This window comes from Salvelinus sp. IW2-2015, linkage group LG8, assembly GCF_002910315.2.
Source record: "Salvelinus sp. IW2-2015 linkage group LG8, ASM291031v2, whole genome shotgun sequence".
Classification (NCBI taxonomy): domain Eukaryota; kingdom Metazoa; phylum Chordata; class Actinopteri; order Salmoniformes; family Salmonidae; genus Salvelinus; species Salvelinus sp. IW2-2015.
The window spans coordinates 7,002,447-7,024,926 of record NC_036848.1 but is presented as its reverse complement, the minus strand read 5'-3'; the positions used below and the strand labels follow the sequence as shown (position 1 = coordinate 7,024,926).

Genomic DNA, 22,480 nt, shown 5'->3' with positions numbered 1-22,480 from the left:
GCATTCCACAAGCTTCCCACAATCAGTTGGGTGATTTTGGCCATTCCTCCTGACAGAGCTGGTGTAACTGAGTTGGGTTTGTAGGCTCCTTGCTCGCACACCACTTTTTCAGTTCTGCCACAAATGTTTATTGGATTGAGGTCAGGGCTTTGTGATGGCCACTCCAATACCTTGACTTTTGTTGTCCTTAAGCCATTTTGTCACAACTTTGGAAGTATGCTTCCATTTGCGACCAAGCTTTAACTTCCTGACTATGTCTTGAGATGTTGCTTCAATATATCCACTATATTGTCCTTCCTCATGAGCCATCTATTTGTGTTAAGTGCACCAGTATCTCCTGCAGCAAAGCACCACCAACAACATGATGCTGCCACCCCGTGCTTCACGGTCGGGATGGTGTTCATTGGCTTGCAAGCCCCCCTTTTTCCTCCAAAAATAACGATGGCCATCATTGGCTACGCGAAACATTTGACCCAAGTTAAACAATTTAAAGGCAATGCTACCAAATACTAATTGAGTGCATGTAAACTTCTGACCCACTGGGAATGTGATAAAAGAAATAAAATCTGAAATGAATTATTCTCTCTACTATTATTCTGACATTTCACATTCTTAAAATAAAGTGGTGCTCGTAACTGACCTAAAATMGGGAATTGTTACTAGGATTAAATGTCAGGAATTGTGAAAAACTGAGTTTAAAAGYACTTGGCTAAGGTGTATGTAAACTTCTGACTTAAACTGTATGTGAACCCTTTGGAATTACCTGGATTTCTGCATAAATTGGTTATCAAATTTGATCTGATCTTCATCTAAGTCACACAAATAGACAAACATAGTGTGCTTATTGTATTTTTCTTGTCTATATTGAATACATCATTTAAAYATTTACAGTGTCAGTTGGAAAAAGTATGTSAACCCCTCGGCTAATGACTTCTCCAAAAGCTAATTGGAGTTAGCTAACCTGGAGTCCAATGAGACGAGTCCAATCAATGAGACGAGATTGGAGATGTTGGTTAGAGCTGCCTTGCCCTTTAAAAAACTCTCACAAAATATTTGTTTGTTATTCACAAGAAGCAGAAAGTTCAGCACTGTTGCTACTCTGCCAAGGAGTGGCCATCCTGTAAAGATGACTGCAAGAGCACAGTGCAGAATGCTCAATGAGGTTAAGAAGAATCCTAGAGTGTCAGATAAAGACTTACAGAAATCTCTGGAACATGCTAACATCTCTGTTGACGAGTCTACGATACGTAAAACACTAAACAAGAATGGTGTTCATGGGAGGACACCTCGGAAGAAGCCACTGCTGCCCCCAAAAAATATTGCTGCACGTCTGAAGTTTGCAAAAGTGCACCTGGATGTTCCACAGTGCTACTGGCAAAATATTCTGTGGACAGATTAAACTACAGTTGAGTTATTTGGAAGGAACACACAAACCTGAGTGGAGAAAGAAAGGCACAGCACACCAACATCAAAACCTCATCCCAACTGTTTGGGGCTGCTTTGCTGCCTCAGGGCCTGGACAGCTTGCTATCATCGACRGAAAAATKAATTCCCAAGTTTATCAAGACATTTTGCAGGAGAATGTTAGGCTATCTGTCCGCCAATTGAAGCTCAACAGAAGTTGGGTGATGCAACAGGACAACAACCCAAAACACAKAAGTAAATCAACAACAGAATGGCTTCAACAGAAGAAAATACGCCTTCTGGAGTGGGCCAGTCAGAGTCCTGACCTCAACCCGATTGAGATGCTGTGACATGACCTCAAAAGAGAAGTTCACACCAGACATCCCAAGAATATTGCTGAACTGAAACAGTTGTGTAAAGAGGAATGGTCCAAAATTCCTCCTGACCGTTGAGCAGGTCTGATCCGCAACTACAGAAAACATTTGGTTGAGGTTGATGCTGCCAAAGGAGGGTCAACCAGTTATTAAATCCAAGAGTTAACATACTTTTTACACTCTGCACTGTTAATATTTACACGGTGTGTTCGATAAAGACATGAACACGTATAATTGTTTGTGTGTTATTAGTTTAAGCAGACTGTGTTTGTCTATTGTTGTGACCTAGATGAAGATCAGATCAAATTTCATGACCAATTTATGCAGAAATCCAGGTATTTCCAAAMTGTTCACATACTTTTTCTTGCCACTGTACATTAAGTCATACTGTATGTAAGGCCAGGAGTATAACCAGGGGCCAGAGTTGTTCCTGGTCAAGACACAGGGCCAGGAGTATAGTCCATAACCGGGGCCAGAGTTGTTCCTGGTCAAGACAGGGCCAGGACATACTCTGGTCCTGATATTAATAGTGAATAGTGATGACAGTAGGCGCCAACTCATAGTGACTGCTGGGGTTAGTCTGTTTCATGTCTTTGATGATATTCTCTGTGCAGTGAGTAGAAAGAGTTCAAACATGTTCATCATAGAGAGATGTGTTAGAACTAGAGCGAGCCACTGAGGAGGGTTCAGAACTAGGACAGTGTTGTCAAGCTGACCTTGAAAGCCATGAACTTATGGTAAGGTTTGGGAGCCCATGCGTACACCTCCACAGCATTCTTCAAGGCAATCACCAGGAACTTAATCTTCTCATATCGAACTGAAATKGCATGTAACAAAGAGCAGGSATTTTCAATGAGGATTAGGGATTTCTCTCATACTGAATACAGAACAAGATAAAGGCTTATTACACTACATCATTCTGTCTAATGATCATTAGTACAAGACCACTGGCACGTTAGTGTTACAATCTCAACAAAGAGGTTTTTGGTTGCGTCCCAAATGGCACCTTATTCCCTATATAGTGCACTACTTTTGGGATGCAACCCATCTGATAACTACACTTTGAAAGGCCGGAAGCCCATTGCCTTTCACTGAGGCAATAGCAGCATGCCTCCGATTATGAGAAACAATACTGAGGGGATTGCTGGGAAGGACAGTGTGTGCCTCACTATGACATCATATCCTTCCTGGGTTGGAGTCCCTGAAATGTCCTCACTCTGTCAACGCTGCAACTAACAGCAGGAAGAGTCACAGGAAAGAGAGGCTCACATTGCTGAGCTCAACACTGCACACGGACAGTCATTCACTCACAGAGTTCACATGCACCCATTTTCTCTCTCTCACACACACACACACACACACACACACACACACACACACCACACCACACACACAACACACACACACACACACACACACACCACACACACACACACCACACACACACCACACACACACACCACACACACACACACACACACACACCACACACACACATACACACACACCTATTGTGCTCTAATGGAGTCAGACACAGAGAATAGATACATATTGAAATAATTTTTTTCTTGTCTTATACCCATTGCTTTCTGTATATCACAACACAAAGACCTTTGATAAGCAGCAATGTGTCAACAGTTTTAATATTGTTCATACAGATCGTGAGGTTCTATCTGTGCAAAGCATAGTTCTGAGATATTGAGCATCAAAGTTTTCACATCACAGATCTCAGAACTATTTTGTAGTGAATTATTCTTTCATAACCCATTAAGTTCCTCCCTTAAAGGTACCTGAAGTGCAGAGTATCAAAATCCTGAGACATTTGTAAATCTGTTTTTTTAGGGGGGTGCAATCGCAGATAGAACCTTATGGCTCTTAAATGTCAATCTCAAAAATCGAACTTCACAGACATATGAAGAACCATCTAAATATCTATTATACAGTSYATTCGAAAAGWATTCAGACCCCTTTTCCACATTTTGTTACGTTACAGYCTTATTTTAAAATGGATTGAATAAAACATTTTCYTAATCAATTTACTCACAATACCCCATAATGACAAAGCGAAAACAGGTTTTTAGAAATGTTCGCAAATGTATATAAAGAAATTGGAAATAYCTCATTTACATAAGTATTCAGACCCTTTGCTATGAGAATTTGAGMTCAGGTGCATCTAGTTTACATTGATCATCCTTGAGATGTTTCTACAACTTGATTGGAGTCCACCTGTGGTAAATTCAATTGATTGGACATGATTTGGAAAGGCACACACCTGTCTATATAAGGTCCCACAGTTGACAGTGCATATCAGAGCAAAAACCAAGCCATGAGGTCGAAGGAATTCTCCATAGAGCTCTGAGACAGGATTGCGTCGAGGCACAGATCTGGGGAAGGGTACCAAAACTTTTCTGACATATTGAAGTACCCCAAGAACACAGTGGCCTCCATCATTCTTAAATGGAAGAAGTTTGGAACCACCAAGACTCTTCCTAGAGCTGGCCACCCGGCCAAACTAAACAATAGAGGGAGATGGGCATTGGTCAGGTAGGTGACCAAGAACCTGATGGTCACTTTGACAGAGCTCCAGAGTTCCWCTGTGGAGATCGGGGAACCTTCCAGAAGGACWACCAGCACCTAAAGGACTCTGACCATGAGAAACAAGATTCTCTGGTCTGATGAAACCAAGATTGAACTCTTTGGCCTGAATGCCAAGCGTCACATCTTGAGGAAACCTGCCACCATCCCTACGGTRAAGCATGGTGGTGGCAGCATCATGCTGTGGGGATGTTTTTCAGTGGCAGGGACTGGGAGACTAGTCAGGATCGAGGGAAATATGAACGGAGCAAAGTACAGAGATATCCTTGATGAAAACCTGATCCAGAGTGCTCAGGACCTCAGACTGGAAGGTTCACCTTCCAACAGGACAACGACCCTAAGCCCACAGCCAAGACAATGTGCAGGAGTGGCTTCGGGACAAGTCTCTGAATGTCCTTGAGTGGCTCAGCCAGAGCCTGAACTTGAACCGAATCGAACCTCTCTAGAGATACCTTAAATAAGCTGTGCAGAAACACTCCCCATCCAACCTGACAGAACTTGAGAGGATCTGGAGAGAAGAATGGGAGAAACTCCTYAAATACAAGTGTGTCAAACTTGTAGCGTCATTCCCAAGAAGACTTGAGGCTGTAATCACTGCCAAAGGTGCTTCAACAAAGGACTGAGTAAAGAGTCTGAATACTTACAGTATGTAAATGTGATATTTCAGTTCTTTTGTTTTAATACATTTGTAAAAATTCCCCAAAATCTGGTTTAGTTTTTTATTATGGGGTATTGTGCATAGATTGATGAAGAAAAAAAACAATTTAATCAATTTTAGAATAAGGCTGTAACATAAGAAAACTTTGAAAAAGTCAAGGGGTCTGAATACTTTCCGAATGCACTGTATGTGAGTAACTCATTTTTGACAAAGATTTCAGATAGAACCTKATAGTCCCAAGGTGTCGAGATGTAGGATCTTAATTTGATCACCCTGTTGCAGGGGATTATTTTCCTGCTGTAGTAAACTGGCTCAATTTGCTCTATCTTGGCCAGGTCGCAGTTGTATTTGATAACTTGTTCTCAACTGGCCTACCTGGTTAAATAAAGGTGAAATAAASAAATAAAAAATTAAGATCTAACATCTGTATARGCCTGTCATGCAATAAAATGTAAGATTGATCCAACAAATCAGTAGTGATGCTATCATGATCTAAGACCCAGGTAGTGTATACTCACCAACTTTGTAGTGCACACATCCTTCCAGGTCCCCTACAGAGGTCCAGCCCTGCCTCTTCTCCACCTCTGGGTCATTCCGAAGGATCTTGTTCCGCAGCCAAGACAGGTAGTACAACCTCAGCTTGTTCTTTTTACCTGACAAACGGGATAGTGATGGAGTTTAGAGGAAGACAAAGTTGGCTGCAAAAGTAAGTGCAAAAAAAATTCTAAGACAAGACTATACCTACAGGGCGGCTGGTAGCCTAGTGGTTAGAGCGTTAGGCCAGTAACCGGAAGGTTGCTGGATCAAATCACTGAGCTTACAAGGTCAAAATCTGTCGTTCTGCCCCTGAGCAAGGCAGTTAATCAACATCCACGGCACCGGGGAACAGTGGGTTAAGGCAGCCCCCTGCACCTCTCTGATTCAGAGGGGTTGGAATAAATGCGGAAGACACATTTTAGTTGGACAACTTTCCTATTTGGTGAGTGTGCCTATCCGAGTGGCACTGTGGTCTAAGGCACTGCATCTCAGTGCTTTAGGCATCACTACAGACCCTGGTTTGATTCCAGGCTGTATCACAACCGGCCGTGATTGGGAGTCCCTTAGGGCAGCACACAATTGGCCCAGCGTCGTCCGGGTTTGGCCGGGGAAGGTCGCCATTGTAAATAAGAATTTGTTCTTAACTGACTTGCCTAGTTAAATAAACGTTAAATTAAAATAAATAAAACATCTGTGTGTGTCTATCTCTGTGTGTGTGTGAGCATATATACGGTACTGTATTCTTGTGTATGGTAGCACTACGCTAACTACCTGAGATGGTGATGAGCACGTTGAGGCCCTCCAGAACGTCCATCTGTTGGAAGCGTCTCCTGCTGATCAGAGAGTAGACCTTCCCCTGACCGCTCCTGTCCAGCAGCCACAGACCATTCTCTGTCCCCACCAGCAGGTTCACACCTGGACCAACACACTGTGTTAGTCTCAACATCACAAGCCTCAGCAAGCATAGTACCTGTCCCAAATGGCACCCTATTCCCGTATAGTGCACTACTTTTGACCAGAGTCCTATGGGACCTGATCATAAGAAGTGTACTATATAGGATATAGGATGCAATTTGAGACACAGGCATACTGTACTATACATAAAATATGGCCTTTCCCAAATATACCTCTATTGCTCATACACTCTAGACACCATTGTAAGGTAGAGCTATTATCAAATTACGGCAATACCTATCCAATCCTGACAATAAGTTGTCTAGGGGTCAGGAGCAGATTGGGTGTTAATCTCGTTATTGTTATTTTACTGCTTCTCTTTAATTACTTGTTACTTTTATTTCTTATTCTTATCCATATTTTTTTGAAACTGCATTGTTGGTTAGTGGCTCGTAAGTAAGCAAACACCAGTCTCAACGTCAACAGTGAAGAGGCCGACTCTGCGATGCTGGCCTTCTAAGTAGAGTTGCAAAGAAAAAGCCTTAACTCAGACTGGCCATAAAAATAAAAGATTAAGATGGGCAAAAGAACACAGACACTGGACAGAGGAACTCTGCCTAGAAGGCCAGCATCCCGGAGTCGCCTCTTCACTGTTGATGTTGAGACTGGTGTTTTGCGGGTACTATTTAATGAAGCTGACAGTTGAGGACTTGTGAGGCGTCTGTTTCTCAAACTAGACACTCTAATGTATTTGTCCTCTTGCTCAGTTGTGCAGCGGGAACTCCCACTCCTCTTTTTATTCTGGTTAGAGCCAGTTTGCGCTGTTCTTGTGAAGGGGGTATTACAGAGCGTTGTACGAGATCTTCAGTTTCTTGACAATTTTTCGCATGGAACAGCCTTCATTTCACAGAAGAAGAATAGACTGACGAGTTTCAGAAGAAAGTCTTTGTTTCTGGCCATTTCAAGCCTGTAATCGAACCCACAAATGCTGATGCTCCAGATACTCAACTAGTCTAAAGAAGGCCAGTTTTATTGCTTCTTTAATCAGAACAACAGTTTTCAGCTTTGCTAACATAATTGCAAAAGGGTTTTCTAATGAGCAATTAGCCTTTTAAAATTATAAACTTGGATTAGCTAACACAACGTACCATTGGAACACAGAGTGATGGTTGCTGACAATGGGCCYCTGTATGCCTATGTAGATATTCCATAAAAAATCTGCCGTTTCCTGCTACAATAGTCATTTACAACATTAACCATGTCTACACTGTACTTCTGATCAATTTGATGTTATTTTAATGGACAAAAAATGTGCTTTTCTTTCAAAAACAAGGACATTTCTAAGTGACCCCAAACTTTTGAACGATATGTAYGATATGTACCAAAAAAGCTGTAAAAAAACGAAAAGATATTTGTCCTCCGAAGAGGGGTGGTGGTGGAGGAGTTAATAATAAAAATAAAAATACATTWAAAAAATGCTATTATAAAGGTGTGTTTCTAGGGGATAGGGGCTAGGGGTCGACTGGGTGTTAAACTGCTGCTTACCCCACAGGCCAGCACAGAGGATCTCGGTGTTGAACTTCTTCTTGTACTTGCGGATCTCGGGGGTATCACTCTGGGGTCTGATGTTGGTGGGGTTCACATTGACCACGGAGCCCTTCCTGTGGCCGTCTCCCCTGATTGGCTCCTGATTAGCAGGTGGCCTGCCACTGGCTGGAGGGGAAAAAACGCAATAAGAACCAATATCGTCATTTAAAACCATGGCCTGTAATAGCCACATCTGGTATCTGATTTGATATTAAATATGTACAGGAGAAAACCATATATGACAGAATACCTTCCTTCTTATTTTACAGTACGCTAACATATAAACATATATTGAATGAGATTTATGTTAAAAAGTCATTTTTTATAGACCAAATCATTCTCTCTGCCACAACAAATTAATTCACTGGCCTTGTTACGGAAAAAAAAGCAATCATTGATGCATTTAATCACCATTGTATTTATCTCTTTGAAAGAACTTCTAAGCCTATTCACAATGACATTGAGCTGGATGCTGATCGGGGAAACTTGCTGAATGATCAGAGAAATTATAGTCAAAGTTTTTATTTTAGGATATTTACTGAAAAATAAGTCCTGGATGCATTGCTAGCAATAGACAACAAGAAATCCACAGGGGTCTGCTTAACGGCTCTATTTTAACAAACCTAACGCAATAATGCAATGGTCAACCTAAGCGCTGGCGGTAGCGCTATAGGTTTGGGGGGGGTGTCAGAAATATTTTAGCTATTTTCACAACCACAATTATCAGCTCAGTTGCTGCCGTTGGCGTGAAAGGGCTKGGTTTTGATGAATAAACAAGTTGTGGGTGTGTCGAAGCTTGGCCCCTCACTGGGCGATCAGAATGTGCTCCATGGCAAAATATGTGGTTGCTTCAAGTTGTGTATTTACGGTCTTTGATGTTTTGCCTTGGAATCAACTCCAATTCCAATGTTAGTCCGTTATAGTTTGTTAAACAGCCTACAGAAACTAAATAACAACATGTAGACCTATCCCATCTTTGCTAAATATGTTAACTTGAATCTATTTGCAGTCAACATTGTTTTAAGTAATTTCATGGCTTCAATGTGGAAATATACAGTGTACATAACATTCACACTGATAGGGGCTAGGCCTACTGTAAATAGCATTATGGCTGAGCATGGACATGACAAATGTTGTCAATAAGCAAGATTAAATTAATTATTGACAAGGCCTAAAAAGAGAGTAAATAATTCAAATAAAATTTTAAACAAAACAACTTGTCTTAAATAGGCTATGTCTAAATACACATGCAGCCACCATAATTGTTTCCTGTGGGCATGTAATACTAAAACTACGCAGAATATGGAGGGTTTTACATACATCCAAACTTATCAAGGAGTATAAGAGTACCTCTTCCCAGCTGCCCACTGCACTGAGACTAGGAAAGACTGTCACCACTGATAAATCCACGATAATCGAGAATTTCAATAAGCAATTCTCTACGGCCCGGCCATGCTTTCCACCTGGCTACCCCAACCCCGGCCAACAGCTCTGCACCCCCCGCAGCAACTGGCCCAAGCCCCTCCCCCTGCTTCTCCTTCACCCAAATCCAGACAGCTGATGTTCTGAAAGAGCTGCAAAATCTGGATCCCTACAAATCAGCTGGGCTAGACAATCTGGATCCTCACTTCCTAAAATCATCCACCGCCATTGTTGCAAACCCTATTACTAGTCTGTTCAACCTCTCTTTCGTATCGTCTGAGATTCCTAAAGATTGGAAAGCGGTCGTGGTCATCCCCCTCTTCAAAGGGGAGACACTCTAGACCCAAACTGTTACAGACCTATATCCATCCTGCCCTGCCTTTCTAAAGTCTTCGAAAGCCAAGTGAACAAACAGATCACCGACCATTTTGAATCCCACCGTACCTTCGCCGCTATGCAATCTGGTTTCCGAGCTGGTCACGGGTGCACCTCAGCCACGCTCAAGGTCCTAAACGATATCATAACCGCCATCGATAAAAGACAGTACTGTGCAGCCGTCTTCATCGACCTGGCCAAGGCTTTCGACTCTGTCAATCACCGTATTCTTATCGGCAGACTCAAAAGCCTTGGTTTCTCTAATGACTGCCTTGCCTGGTTCACCTACTACCTCTCAGACAGAGTTCAGTGTGTCAAATCGGAGGGCCTGTTGTCCGGACCTCTGGCAGTCTCTACTCTCTTTTCTCTGTATATTTCAATGATGTCGCTCTTGCTGCGGGTGATTCTTTGATCCAACTCTACGCAGACGACACCATTCTGTATACATCTGGCCCTTCTTTGGACACTGTGTTAACAAACCTCCAAACGAGCGTCAATGCCATACAACACTACTTCCGTGGCCTCCAACTGCTAGTAAAACGAAATGCATGCTCTTCAACCGATCGAGGCCCGCACCCGCACGTCTGACTAGCATCACTACTCTGGACGGTTCTGACTCAGAATATGTGAACAACTATAAATACCTAGGTGTCTGGCTAGACTGTAAACTCTCCTTCCAGACTCACATTAAGCATCTCCAATCCAAAGTTAAATCTAGAATCAGCTTCCTATTTCAGACAACTCCTCCTTCACTCATGCTGCCAAACTTACCCTGGTAAAACTGACTAATCCTACCGATCCTTGACTTCGACAATGTCATTTACAAATTAGCCTCCAACATTCCACTCAGCAAATTGGATGCAGTCTATCATAGTGCCATCTGTTTTGTCACCAATGCCCCCATATACACCCACCACTGTGACCTGTATGCTCTTGCTGGCTGGTCCTCGCTACATATTCATCGCCAAACCACTGGCTCCAGGTCATCTATAAGTCATCTTATCTCAGCCCACTGATCACATAGCAAACACCACCCGTAGCACGCGCTCCAGCAGGTATTTTCACTGGTCATCCCAAAGCCAACACCTACTTTGGCCGCCTTTCTTACAGTTCTCTGCTGCCAATGACTGGAACGAATTGCAAAAATCACTGAAGTTGGAGGCATAGAGTTTAAGTCAGAAGTTTACATACACCTTAGCCAAGTACTTTTAAACTCAGTTTTTCACAATTCCTGACATTTAATCCTAGTAAAATTCCCTGTTTTAGGTCAGTTAGGACCACCACATAATTTTAAGAATGTGAAATGTCAGAATAATAGTAGAGAGAATTATTTATTCAGCTTTTTATTTATTTCATCACATTCCCAGTGGGTCAGAAGTTTACATACACTCAATTCGTATTTGGTAGTATTGCCTTTAAATTGTTTAACTTGGGTCAAATGTTTTGGGTAGCCTTCCACAGCTTCCCATAATAAGTTTGGTGAATTTTGGCGCCATTCCTCCTGACAGAGGCTGGTGTAACTGAGTCAGGTTTGTAGGCTTCCTTGCTCGCACACACTTTTTCAGTTCTGCCCACAAAATTTTCTATAGGATTGAGGTCAGGGCTTTGTGATAGCCACTCCAATACCTTGACTTTGTTGTCCTTAAACCATTTTGCCACAACTTTGGAAGTATGCTTGGGTCATTGTTCATTTGGAAGACCCATTTGCGACACAGCTTTAACTTCTGACTGATGTCTTGAGATGTTGGCTTCAATATATCCACATCATTATCCTGCCTCATGATGTCGTCTATTTTGTGAAGTGTACAGTCCCTCCTGCAGAAAAACACCCCCACAACATGATGCTGCCACCCCGTGCTTCACGATTGGGATGGTGTTCTTCGGCTTGCAAGCCTCCCCCTTTTTTCCTCCAAACATAACGATGGTCATTATGGCAAAACAGTTTTTTATTTTGTTTCATCAGACCAGAGGACATTTCTCCAAAAAGTACGATCTTTGTCCCCATGTGCAGTTGCAAACCGTAGTCTGGCTTTTTTATGACGGTTTTGGAGTAGTGGCTTCTTCCTTGCGAGCGGCCTTTCAGGTTAATGTCGATATAGGACTCGTTTTACTGTGGATATAGATACTTTTGTACCTGTTTCCCCAGCATCTTCACAAGGTCCTTTGCTGTTGTTCTGGGATTGATTTGCACTTTTCGCAAATTACGTTCATTTCTAGGAGACAGAACGCGTCTCCTTCCTGAGCGGTATGACGGCTGCGTGGTCTCACGGTATTTATACTTGGCCTACTATTGTTTGTACAGATGAACGTGGTACCTCCAGGCGTTTGGAAATTGCTCCCAAGGTTGAACCAGACTTGTGGAGGTCTACAGTTTTTATTCTGAGGTCTTGGCTGATTTATTTTAATTTATTCAGTTCGCTGATCTCAGACATCCCACAGGTGAAAAAGCTAGATGTGGAGGTCCTGGGCTGGCGTGGTTACACGTGATCTGCGGTTGTAAGCGAGTTGGACATACTGCCAAATTCTCTAAAACAATGTTGGAGGCGGCTATATGGGTAGAGAAATTAACATAAAATTCTCTGACAACACGTCTGGTGGACATTCCTGCAGTCCGCATGCCAATTGCACACTCCTCAAAAACTTGAGACATCTGTGGCATTGTGTTGTGTGACAAAAACTGCACATTTATAGTGGCCTTTTATTTCCCCAACACAAGGTGCACCTGTGTAATTATCATGCTTTTTTATATGCCAGGTGGATGGATTCTCGTGACAAAGGAGAAATGCTCCACTATCAGGAACTGTAAATAAATTTGTTCACAAAATTGAGAGAAATAAGCTTTTTGTCCCAACACAGCTGGCTGTGTTGGGAAGGAAAAGCAGCTGGCTGTGTTGGGAAGGAAAGCAGCTGGCTGTGTTGGGAAGGAAAGAGCAGCTGGCTGTGTTGGTAAAGGAAGCAGCTGGCTGTGTTGGGAAGGAAAAATAAGTAAACTTTTATTTAAATAAACTTTTATTTAATCTCATGAAACATGGGACCAACAATTTACATGTTGCGTTTATATTTTTGTAAATGTGATGATATATCAGTTTTGAATATTTAATACATTTGGAAAAACATCTAAAAACCTGTTTTTCCTTTGTCATTATGTGATATTGTGTGTAGATTGATGAGGGAAAAAAACTATTTAATACATTTTTGAATAAGGCTGTAATGTATCAAAATGTTGTAAAAGTCAAGGGGTCTGAATACTTTCCGAATGCACTGTGTGTATATGTGTATATATGTTGTATATATACAGGGCACATTTGTAAAAGAGACCTAGGTTAAAGACCACCCTAGCAGTGATTTACTAGAATGTCTGAGGGGCATTTCTTGTGTAGAGTGGTGTGTATTTGTGTGTGTTTGTGTATGTATGTATGTTTGTTGGCACTCACTGGGACTGTGGCCCACTGGGCTCTGAGGGGGAGAGATCTGCAGCAGCCTGGGGTCTATGAAGGGAGTGAAGGAGGAGGACGAGATGCTTTTCCCTGGAGGACAGTTTACAGGTTTCTGCAAATGCATCCAAAATCAGAATTGATATCAATAAAACAACATAAAAAACAACAAATGTCAGATTTCCAGTAGACTTGACATCAATCTTGAGATGGAATTTCAAGTCTACAACAGCTACGTCATCTCCCCCTAGTGGAGAAAGATACATTGACATCAAATAAAAACCCATTGCTCCAAACCACTTCAGTCTATAAACTATTACTCTTGAACATTCTATGACCTTCTGGAGAAGTTATAGCCTACTACTAGACATTCAGCCTATAGAGAGTTTATAGCTACATGTGAACTCACGCCAGAATGTGGTCCTCGTCTGCTCGGAGACCGGGGGTAGATGACGTCATGTGGGCCGTGCTGCGCCATGGGCTCATGGGCCGGGCTCTTCTGCAGGAGATCAGGGAGAAGGTAATTCTCATTGCATTCTGATCCCACAGYAATGGGCCTGAGTAGTGGCTGGCCACTCTTAAGGCCTGATGCCACACTGCTCTGCTAAGAGAAGAGACACAGCAAACAGCAGTATAATGCCTCGTTACTAATGCTTGACTGCCTGTCTGACGTGAGTCATGTAACTCTGTATTCACCGTGTCACAGCAGCACTGTGTGGAGGAACAACAGCATCTACAAAAAGAGTGTCATATGGCAGGTAGGCACTGTTTGGGTTTCCATGACACTAAGTGTCCAATGACAGCCAAGGCGTTGTTTGAAGCGAAGTGGGAGAGGTAAACAAGGATATCAAGCCCTGCTTACACCATACCAAGTGGCATTGCATTCATTACTGGAGGTGGCGGAGGCTCTGAGGGGGCTGTGGGAGAGCAGCATCATCACTGGGCTCTGCTCTGCTCCATGTACAGGTGGAGGATCTTAATCTGAGCCAGTTTACTAAAGCAGTAAAATAATCATGTGAACATGTGAACATTCATAGACGTTTTTGCATAATTAATGCTTGAAATTTGTCAGAATTTGTGGGTTTTTGTTTGTCCACCCGCCTCTTGAGGATTTACCACAAGTTCTCAATGGGATTAAGGTCTGGGGAGTTTCCTGTCCATGGAGCCAAAATATCGATGTTTTGTTCCCCGAGCCACTTAGTTGCCTTATGGCAAGGTGCTCCATCATGCTGGAAAAGGCATTGTTCGTCACCAAACTGTTCCTGGATGGTTGGGAGAAGTTGCTCTCGGAGGAATGTGTTGGACCATTCTTTATTCATGCTTGTGTTCTTATTAAGAAGATTGTGAGTGAGCCCACTTCCTTGGCTGAGAAGCAACCCACACATGAATGGTTCAGGATGCTTTACTGTTGCATGACACAGGATGATGGTAGCGTCACCTTGTCTTCTCCGGACAAGCTTTTTTCCGGATGCCCCAAACAATCGGGAAGGGGATTCATCAGAGAGAGAAAATCCCTTTACCTTTTGCAGATATTAGTTTGTCCCTGATGTTTTTCCTGGAGAGAAGTGGCTTCTTTTCTCCCTTCTTGACACCAGGCCATCCTCCAAAAGTCTTCGCCTCACTGTGCGTGCAGATGCACTCACACCTGCCTGCTGCATTCCTGAGCAAGCTCTGTAGTGGTGGTGCCCCGATCCCGCAGCTGAATCAACTTTAGGAGATGGTCCTGGCGCTTGCTGGACTTTTCTTGGGAGCCCTGAAGCCTTGTTCACAAACAATTGAACCGCTCTCCTTGAAGTTCTTGTGACTGATAAATGGTTGATTTAGGTGCATCTTACTGGCAGCAATATCCTTGCCTGTGAAGCCCTTTTGTGCAAAGCAATGATGACGGCACGTGTTTCCTTGCAGGTAACCGTGGTTGACAGAGGAAGACATGATTCCAAGCACCACCCTCCTTTTGAAAGCTTCCAGTTTTATTCGAACTCAATCAGCATGACAGAGTGATCTCCAGCCTTGTCCTCATCAACACTCACACTGTTGTTAACGAGAGAATCACTGACATAATGTCAGCTGGTCCTTTGTGGGCAGGGTGAAATGTAATGTAAATGTTTTTTTTGTCATTTGCATGACAAAGAGCGACTTTGCAATTAATTGCAATTCATCTGATCACTCTTCATAACATTCTGGAGTATATGCAAATTGCCATCATACAAACTGAGGCAGCAGACTTTGTGAAAATTAATATTTGTGTCATTCTCAAAACTTTTGGCTACGACTGTACAAACTTCAGAAGCCTTTTTAAATCTCAAATACACTACAAGTTTTAAATGTCTTACATTGCAGGAAAGTTGTCCTGCAACAGGGTGATCAAATTAAGATCTACATCTGTATTAGTTAGTAGCATCCGCTCCATGTGTTAGTTAGTATGCACAAAGTGCCCTCTAGTGTTGTCATGGAAATGACCCGTGCGGGACCGGTGACAACCCTGAGCTCAAGTGGCTCTGTGTGCATCCCAAATGGCACTCTAATCCATATTTAGTGCACTACCTTTGACCAGGGCCCATAGTGCTCTGGTCAAAAGTAGTACACTATACAGGCCAGGGAGTAGGATGCCCATTTTGGACGCAGCAGACTGATAGTACATTGTTGTTTAGGCAGTACTGCCAGTCTGATGCATGCTGCTGCCTGTGTGAGCAAGTAACGAGATTTTACACTGACTGCATCTGAACTGTCTGAACTCTGACTATGACCCAATTTACAATTAGCATAGTTCATGGAAACCATGATAATGTGGCCGGTGACTCTTTGCTTCTTGAAAGTCCAATATCTTGAAAACTTGACTACTGAAATGCAAAACATTTTGGCACTGTATCAACAGTGGACTAATGAAAAAAATACCAACAGATCGTTTTTGAGTGGATTTTCACTTTAAGCAACCTATTACTCTGATATAATGAAGATGACGCTGTAGTATGAACCTGAATCGACTGAAACTATCATCTGTTATCTAACTATATATCCATTAAAAGCATTGAACATATTTCTGTTCAATGTTGAGAGTTTGAGGAGGATTTGGTCTGAGTTTTCATCAAGTACAGAATTAATATCAGTGACAAGTGAGCGTTTGTGGTAAGGAACCTAAGGCTGCTGTGTGGAAGCGCAGCTGGCTGTGTTGGAAGGAAAGCAGCTGGCTGTGTTGGGAAGGAAAGCAGCTGGCTGTTTGGGAAGGAAACAGCTGGCTGTGTTGGGAAGGAAAGCAGCTGGCTGTGTTGGGAAGGAAAGCAGCTGGCTGTGTTGGAAGGAAGCAGCTGGCTGTGTTGGGAAGGAAAGCAGCTGGCTGTGTTGGGAAGGAAAGCAGCTGGCTGTGTTGGGAAGGAAAGCAGCTGGCTGTGTTGGGAAGGAAAGCAGCTGGCTGTGTTGGGAAGGTAAGCAGCTGGCTGTGGGTTGGGTAAGGAAAGCAGCTGGCTGTGTTGGTAAGGAAAGCAGCTGGCTGTGTTGGAAGGAAAGAGCTGGCTGTGTTGGTAAGGTAAAGCAGCTGGCTGTGTTTGGGAAGGAAAGCAGCTGGCTGTGTTGGAAGGAAAGCAGCTGGCTGTGTTGGGAAGGAAGCAGCTGGCTTGTGTTGGGAAGGAAAGCAGCTGGCTGTGTTGGGAAGGAAAGCAGCTGGGTGTTGGTAAGAAAGCAGCTGGCTGTGTTGGTAAGGAAAGCAGCTGGCTGTGTTGGGAAGGAAAGCAGCTGGCTGTGTTGGGAAGGAAAGCAGTGGCTGTGTTGGAAGGAAAGCAGCTGGCTGTGTTGGGAAGGAAAGCAGCTGGCTGTGTTGGGAAGGAAGCAGCTGGCTGTGTTGGGAAGGAAGCAGCTGGCTTGTGTTGGGTAAGGAAAGCAGCTGGTTGTGTTGGGAGGAAAGCAGCTGGCTGTGTTGGTAAGGTAAGCAGCTGGCTGTGTTGGGAAGGTAAGCAGCTGGCTTTGGGAAGGAAAGCAGCTGCTGTGTTGGGAAGGGAAAGCAGCTGGCTGTGTTGGGAGGAAAGCAGCTGGCTGTGTTGGGAAGGAAAGCAGCTGGCTGTGTTGGGAAGGAAGCAGCTGGCTGTGTTGGGAAGGAAAGCAGCTGGCTGTGTTGGGAAGGAAAGCAGCTGGCTGTGTTGGGAAGGAAAAGCAACTGGCTGTGTTGGTAAGGAAAGCAGCTGGTTGTGTTGGGAGGAAGCAGCTGGCTGTTGGTAAGGTAAGCAGCTGGCTGTGTTGGGAAGGTAAGCAGCTGGCTGTGTTGGGAAGGAAAGCAGTTGGCTGTGTTGGGAAGGAAAGCAGCTGGCTGTGTTGGAGAAAGCAGCTGGCTGTGTTGGGAGAAAGCAGCTGGCTGTGTTGGAAGGAAGCAGCTGGCTGTGTTGGAAGGAAAGCAGCTGGCTTGTTTGGAAGGAAAGCAGCTGGCTGTGTTGGGAAGGAAGCAGCTGGCTGTGTTGGGAAGGTAAGCAGCTGGCTGTGTTGGAGGAAAGCAGCTGCGTGTGTGGGAAGGAAAGCAGCTGGTGTGTTGGGAAGGAAAGCAGTGGCTGTGTTGGGAAGGAAAGCAGCTGGCTGTGTTGGAAGGAAAGCAGCTGGCTGTGTTGGGAAGGAAAGCAGCTGGCTGTGTTGGGAAGGAAAGCAGCTGGCTGTGTTGGGAAGGAAAGCAGCTGGCTGTGTTGGAGGAAAGCAGCTGGCTTGTTTGGGAAGAAAGCAGCTGGCTGTGTTGGAACAGTGGCTGTGAAGGAAGCAGCTGGCTGTGTTGGGAAGGAAAGCAGCTGGCTGTGTTGGGAAAAAGCAGCTGGCTGTGTTGGGAGAAGCAGCTGGCTAAGCTCTCAAAGTTAATAAGTGAGTGTACTTTTTCACTCACAAAATGTCCCAAAGAGGTCGTAGTGTATGGATGAGGTGTATGTATACGGGGTCTGGTTAAGATTATGGTGGGGCTGCAGGACTATCCCATCAGGGGCTCTCGGACGAACATGCCTTTCCCATTCAATGGAGACCTGGAGAAACACAGACAACAGCAGTCAGAGCAGTGTTTTATGGATATGCTCTTGTTTTTTGGCTCTATATGTTTTTTTAATTATCAAATAAAATCAATGAATCAATAAATCAATCAAGGTGAATCCACCGGGTTTTCTCATCATCATCACTACTCCCAACTTCATCGCTAGAAGAGGAGTACTCTGTTGCCTTGACAAACGGACTGAGATTAGACGATAGCCCAGAGAAGTGGCCGAAACCCTGAGAAAGAAACACAGAGAATCACATCAGAGATAGAACACCAGACATCAGAGATAGAACACCAGACATTTCAGAGATAGAAACACAGACATCAAGATAGAACACCAGACACTCAGATAGAAACCAGACATCAGAGATAGAAAACACCACAGACATCAGAGATAGAACACAGAACATAGAGATAGAAACACAGACTCAGAGATAGAACACCAGACATCAGAGATAGAACACCAGACATCAGAGTAGACACCAGACATCAGAGATAGAACCAGACATCAGAGATAGCACACCAGACATCAGAGATAGAACCAGACATCAGAGATAGCACACCGAATAAAGCACAAACATCAGAGATAGCACACAGACATCAAGAGTAGGAACGCCAGACATCACTATAGAGGAACCAGACATCAGAGATAGAACACCAGACATAGAACACCAGACATCAGGGATATAACACCAGACATCAGAGTAGGAACACCAGACATCATAGAGAACACCAGATATCAGAGTAGAAACACCAGACATCAGAGTTCCTGAGACAGGCAGGCAGACATGATTATGAAATAATACAGGACTGCTAATGCTAATCCAATACAGGAATAATTGTCAGTCCACATGAAGATGACAAGCAGGTATATGTTATTGAATAAAACACAATGACATGGTGTGTCCTTTGGAGGGAATCAGAGACAGGACAGGACAGGACTCCCATCTGACTTGTCCTCTGCTTCCTGTCGGATTGACCGGAATCTTAAATGGCATACTGTACCTCTAACCTCAAATCATTAGGCCTAGTCATAACATGCAATATTTAGTTTAGAACGGATAAGCAAGAATAATACACTATTTAGACGTAAAGATGAGTCAGAGGAGGAATTACAGCATTCTTTGTTTTGATGAAAGCAAACACAGATGTGAGAGATGGTCATACGGATTCTCCTCATTCACATCCAGAGCTAATCGGATTAATCTGTTCCTTACAGTTTTGTTTTTCAAAACAGACAGTCACAAACAACAGTAAACGACATCTGACAAACGTAGAGATGAGACCAACATGATGGCCTTCAACCTCGGTGACCAAGATGTAAAGTGTTACAGATGTAGGTATTTTCCAGAACCACAGGGCAACGGGAGCCAATAAAGAAAATAACAATTATGATAATCATGGCTGAAAACTACATTTTAAATCTGACGTATAATAGATGTGGAATAGTGTTCTAGATGCTAGGATGGTGACAGAGGACAGATACTTACATGTTGCTGAAGAAGGGCTCCAGGAGAATTCTCCTTAGACTTCTTGTACTGCTGAAGACGGCTCTGCAGCAGAGGGCTCTCCAGCTTGAAGTAACCTGATAGAGTCAAAAGACATGTTTCAAATCTCAATCTCCCATCTCACTATGTTGTACACTCGTGCTAAATATTACCAGAGCCATACAGATACTGTAGTTAGCTTTGGTGGCTCATTATGGGAGCTTTCCTCAAACTATGTTATGGATTAAAGTTGTCAGTTGCCCCAAGACCTCAGTATGCTGCGTTAATATGATGAGCAAGTCCAGATATGGACTAAGGCATCAGGATATATTGTAAGGGCTTCCTTGTTTTTCCACTGGATTACTTCCTGAAAGCTACAATGTAATGAACTTGTAAAAGACTATAAATGTCAAATTCATTATCATTATTATGTCTCTATTTGAGCTAATGCTCCCTCTTCATGTACAGTATAAGATTCCTTTGGCATTTAAACAAAGATATGTTAGCACATTTATTTACCATATTCGTGAACTGTTTTCTTAAAATTCCTCAGACAAGAAAAAGGCAGTTCTTTTGAGAGTCTACCCATTAATTGTACTGGTTTTCCACACACCCAATCTACCASAGGGCCTGTTKCTCACTCACACGCTCTCACACACTCCCACACACATACACCCTCACCCAATCTCCTTCCCACAAACCCTCACCCACACTCCCTCACGCACACTCCCTCTTTCACCCACACGCCCACACCCATACTCCCTGACCGACACCCCGTCACCCACACACCCACACACCCTCACGTGAAACTTAAAGGCCCAGTGTAGTCAAACATGTTTCTGTGTTTTATATACAGTACACTTCCAAAGTTTGGACACACCTACTCATTCAAGGGTTTTTCTTTATTTGTACTATTTTCTACATTGTAGAATAATAGTGAAGACATCAAAACTATGAAATAACACATATGGAATCATGTAGTAACCAAAAAAGTGTTAAACATATCAAAATATATTTGAGATTCTTCAAAATAGGAACCGTTTGCCTTGAGGACAGCTTTGCACACTCTTGGCATTCTATCAACCAGCTTCACCAGGAATGCTTTTCCAACAGTCATGAAGGAGTTCCCACGTATGCTAAGCACTTGTTGGCTGCTTTTCCTTCACTCTGCGGTCCAACTCATCCTAAACCATCTCAATTGGATTGAGGTTGGGTGATTGTGGAGGCCAGGTCATCTGATGCAGTACTCCATCACTCTCCTTCTTGGTCAAATAGCCCTTACACAGCCTGGAGGTGTGTTGGGTAATTGTCCTGTTGAAAAACAAATGATAGTGGGACTAAGCGCAAACCAGATGGGATGGCGTATCGCTGTAGAATGCTGTGGTAGCCATGCTGGTTAAGTGTGCCTTGAATTCTAAATAAATCACAGATAGTGTCACCAGCCTTGCACCGCCACACCCTCACACCTCCTCCTCCATGCTTCACGGTGGGAACCACACATGCGGAGATCATCCGATCACCTACTCTGCGTCTCATAATGACACGGCGGTTGGATACATAAATCTCAAATTTGGACTAATCAGACCAAAGGACAGTTTTCCATTGGTCTTATGTCCATTGCTTATGTTTCTTGGCCCAAGCAAGTCTCTTCTTATTGGTGTCCTTTAGTAGTGGTTTCTTTGCAGCAATGAAAGACTGATTCACGCAGTCTCCTCTGAACAGTTGATGTTGAGATGTGTCTGTTACTTGAACTCTGTGAAGCATTTATTTGGGCTGCTTTTTCTGAGGCAGTTAACTATAATCAACTTATCCTCTGCAGAAGAGGTAACTCTGGGTCTTCCTTTCCTGTGGCTGTCCATCAGCCAGTTTCATCATAACGCTTGATGGTTTTTGCGACTGCACTCGAAAAAATGTGTTTTGTCTGCATTGTCTGACCTTCATGTCTTAAAGTAATGATGGACTGTCATTTCTCTTTGCTTATTTGAGCTGTTCTTGCCATAATATGGACATGGTCTTTTACCAAATATGGCTATCTTCTGTATACCACCCCTACCTTGTCACAACACAACTTATTGGCTCAAATGCATTAAGGAAAGAAATTCTGCAAATGAACTTTTAACAAGGCACATCTGTTAATTGAAATCCATTCCAGGTGACTACCTCATGAAACTGGTTGAGAGAATGCTAAGAGTGTGCAAAACTGTCATCAAGGCAAAGGGTGGCTACTTTGAATAATCGCAAATATAAAATATAATTTGATATGTTTAACACTTTTTTGGTTACTACATGATTCCATATGTGTTATTTCATAGTTTTGATGTCTTCACTATTATTCTACAATGTAGAAAATAGTAAAAATAAAGAAAAACCCTTGAATGAGTAGGTGTGTCTAAACTTTTGACTGGTACTGTATATTTCTACACTATGAGGTTGGAATAATACTGTGAGTTCTGGCCAGTCTGCCGACATCACCAAGCAGTAAATTGACCAATAAGAAAGAGAGTTCCAAACCTCTCTGCTAATAACAGCTAATTGTCAGTTTTCCCCTCCCCACTCTCAGACAGTCCTAGCTAAATTCTGTCTTGAGGAATTGCTCTTTGTTAAGAAAATATATTTTAAAAAGATATATACAGTACCAGTCAAAAGTTTGGACACACCTACTCATTCAAGGGTTTTTCATTATTTTTACTATTTTCTACATTGTAGAATAATAGTGAAGA

General features: G+C 43.1%; 1 protein-coding gene and 1 pseudogene across 1 annotated transcript in view; both read right to left on the bottom strand.

Annotated features, from left to right (window-relative positions):
• The window catches only part of LOC111967102 (mitogen-activated protein kinase kinase kinase kinase 4-like), a 39,920-nt gene extending 25,364 nt beyond the window's left edge, over positions 1 to 14,556 (bottom strand). Inside the window, exons 1-6 of the mRNA XM_070444651.1 lie at positions 13,690 to 14,556; positions 13,281 to 13,395; positions 8,008 to 8,175; positions 6,340 to 6,483; positions 5,550 to 5,684; positions 2,495 to 2,595 (exon numbers count right to left, since the gene is read on the bottom strand). Coding sequence (XP_070300752.1) covers positions 2,495 to 2,595; positions 5,550 to 5,684; positions 6,340 to 6,483; positions 8,008 to 8,175; positions 13,281 to 13,395; positions 13,690 to 13,758 — 732 coding nt within the window. The 5' untranslated portion in view covers positions 13,759 to 14,556. The remainder of the gene's footprint in view (positions 1 to 2,494; positions 2,596 to 5,549; positions 5,685 to 6,339; positions 6,484 to 8,007; positions 8,176 to 13,280; positions 13,396 to 13,689) is intronic.
• Positions 14,557 to 18,146: 3,590 nt separating this feature from the next.
• The window catches only part of LOC111967334 (mitogen-activated protein kinase kinase kinase kinase 4-like), a 107,481-nt pseudogene continuing 103,147 nt past the window's right edge, over positions 18,147 to 22,480 (bottom strand).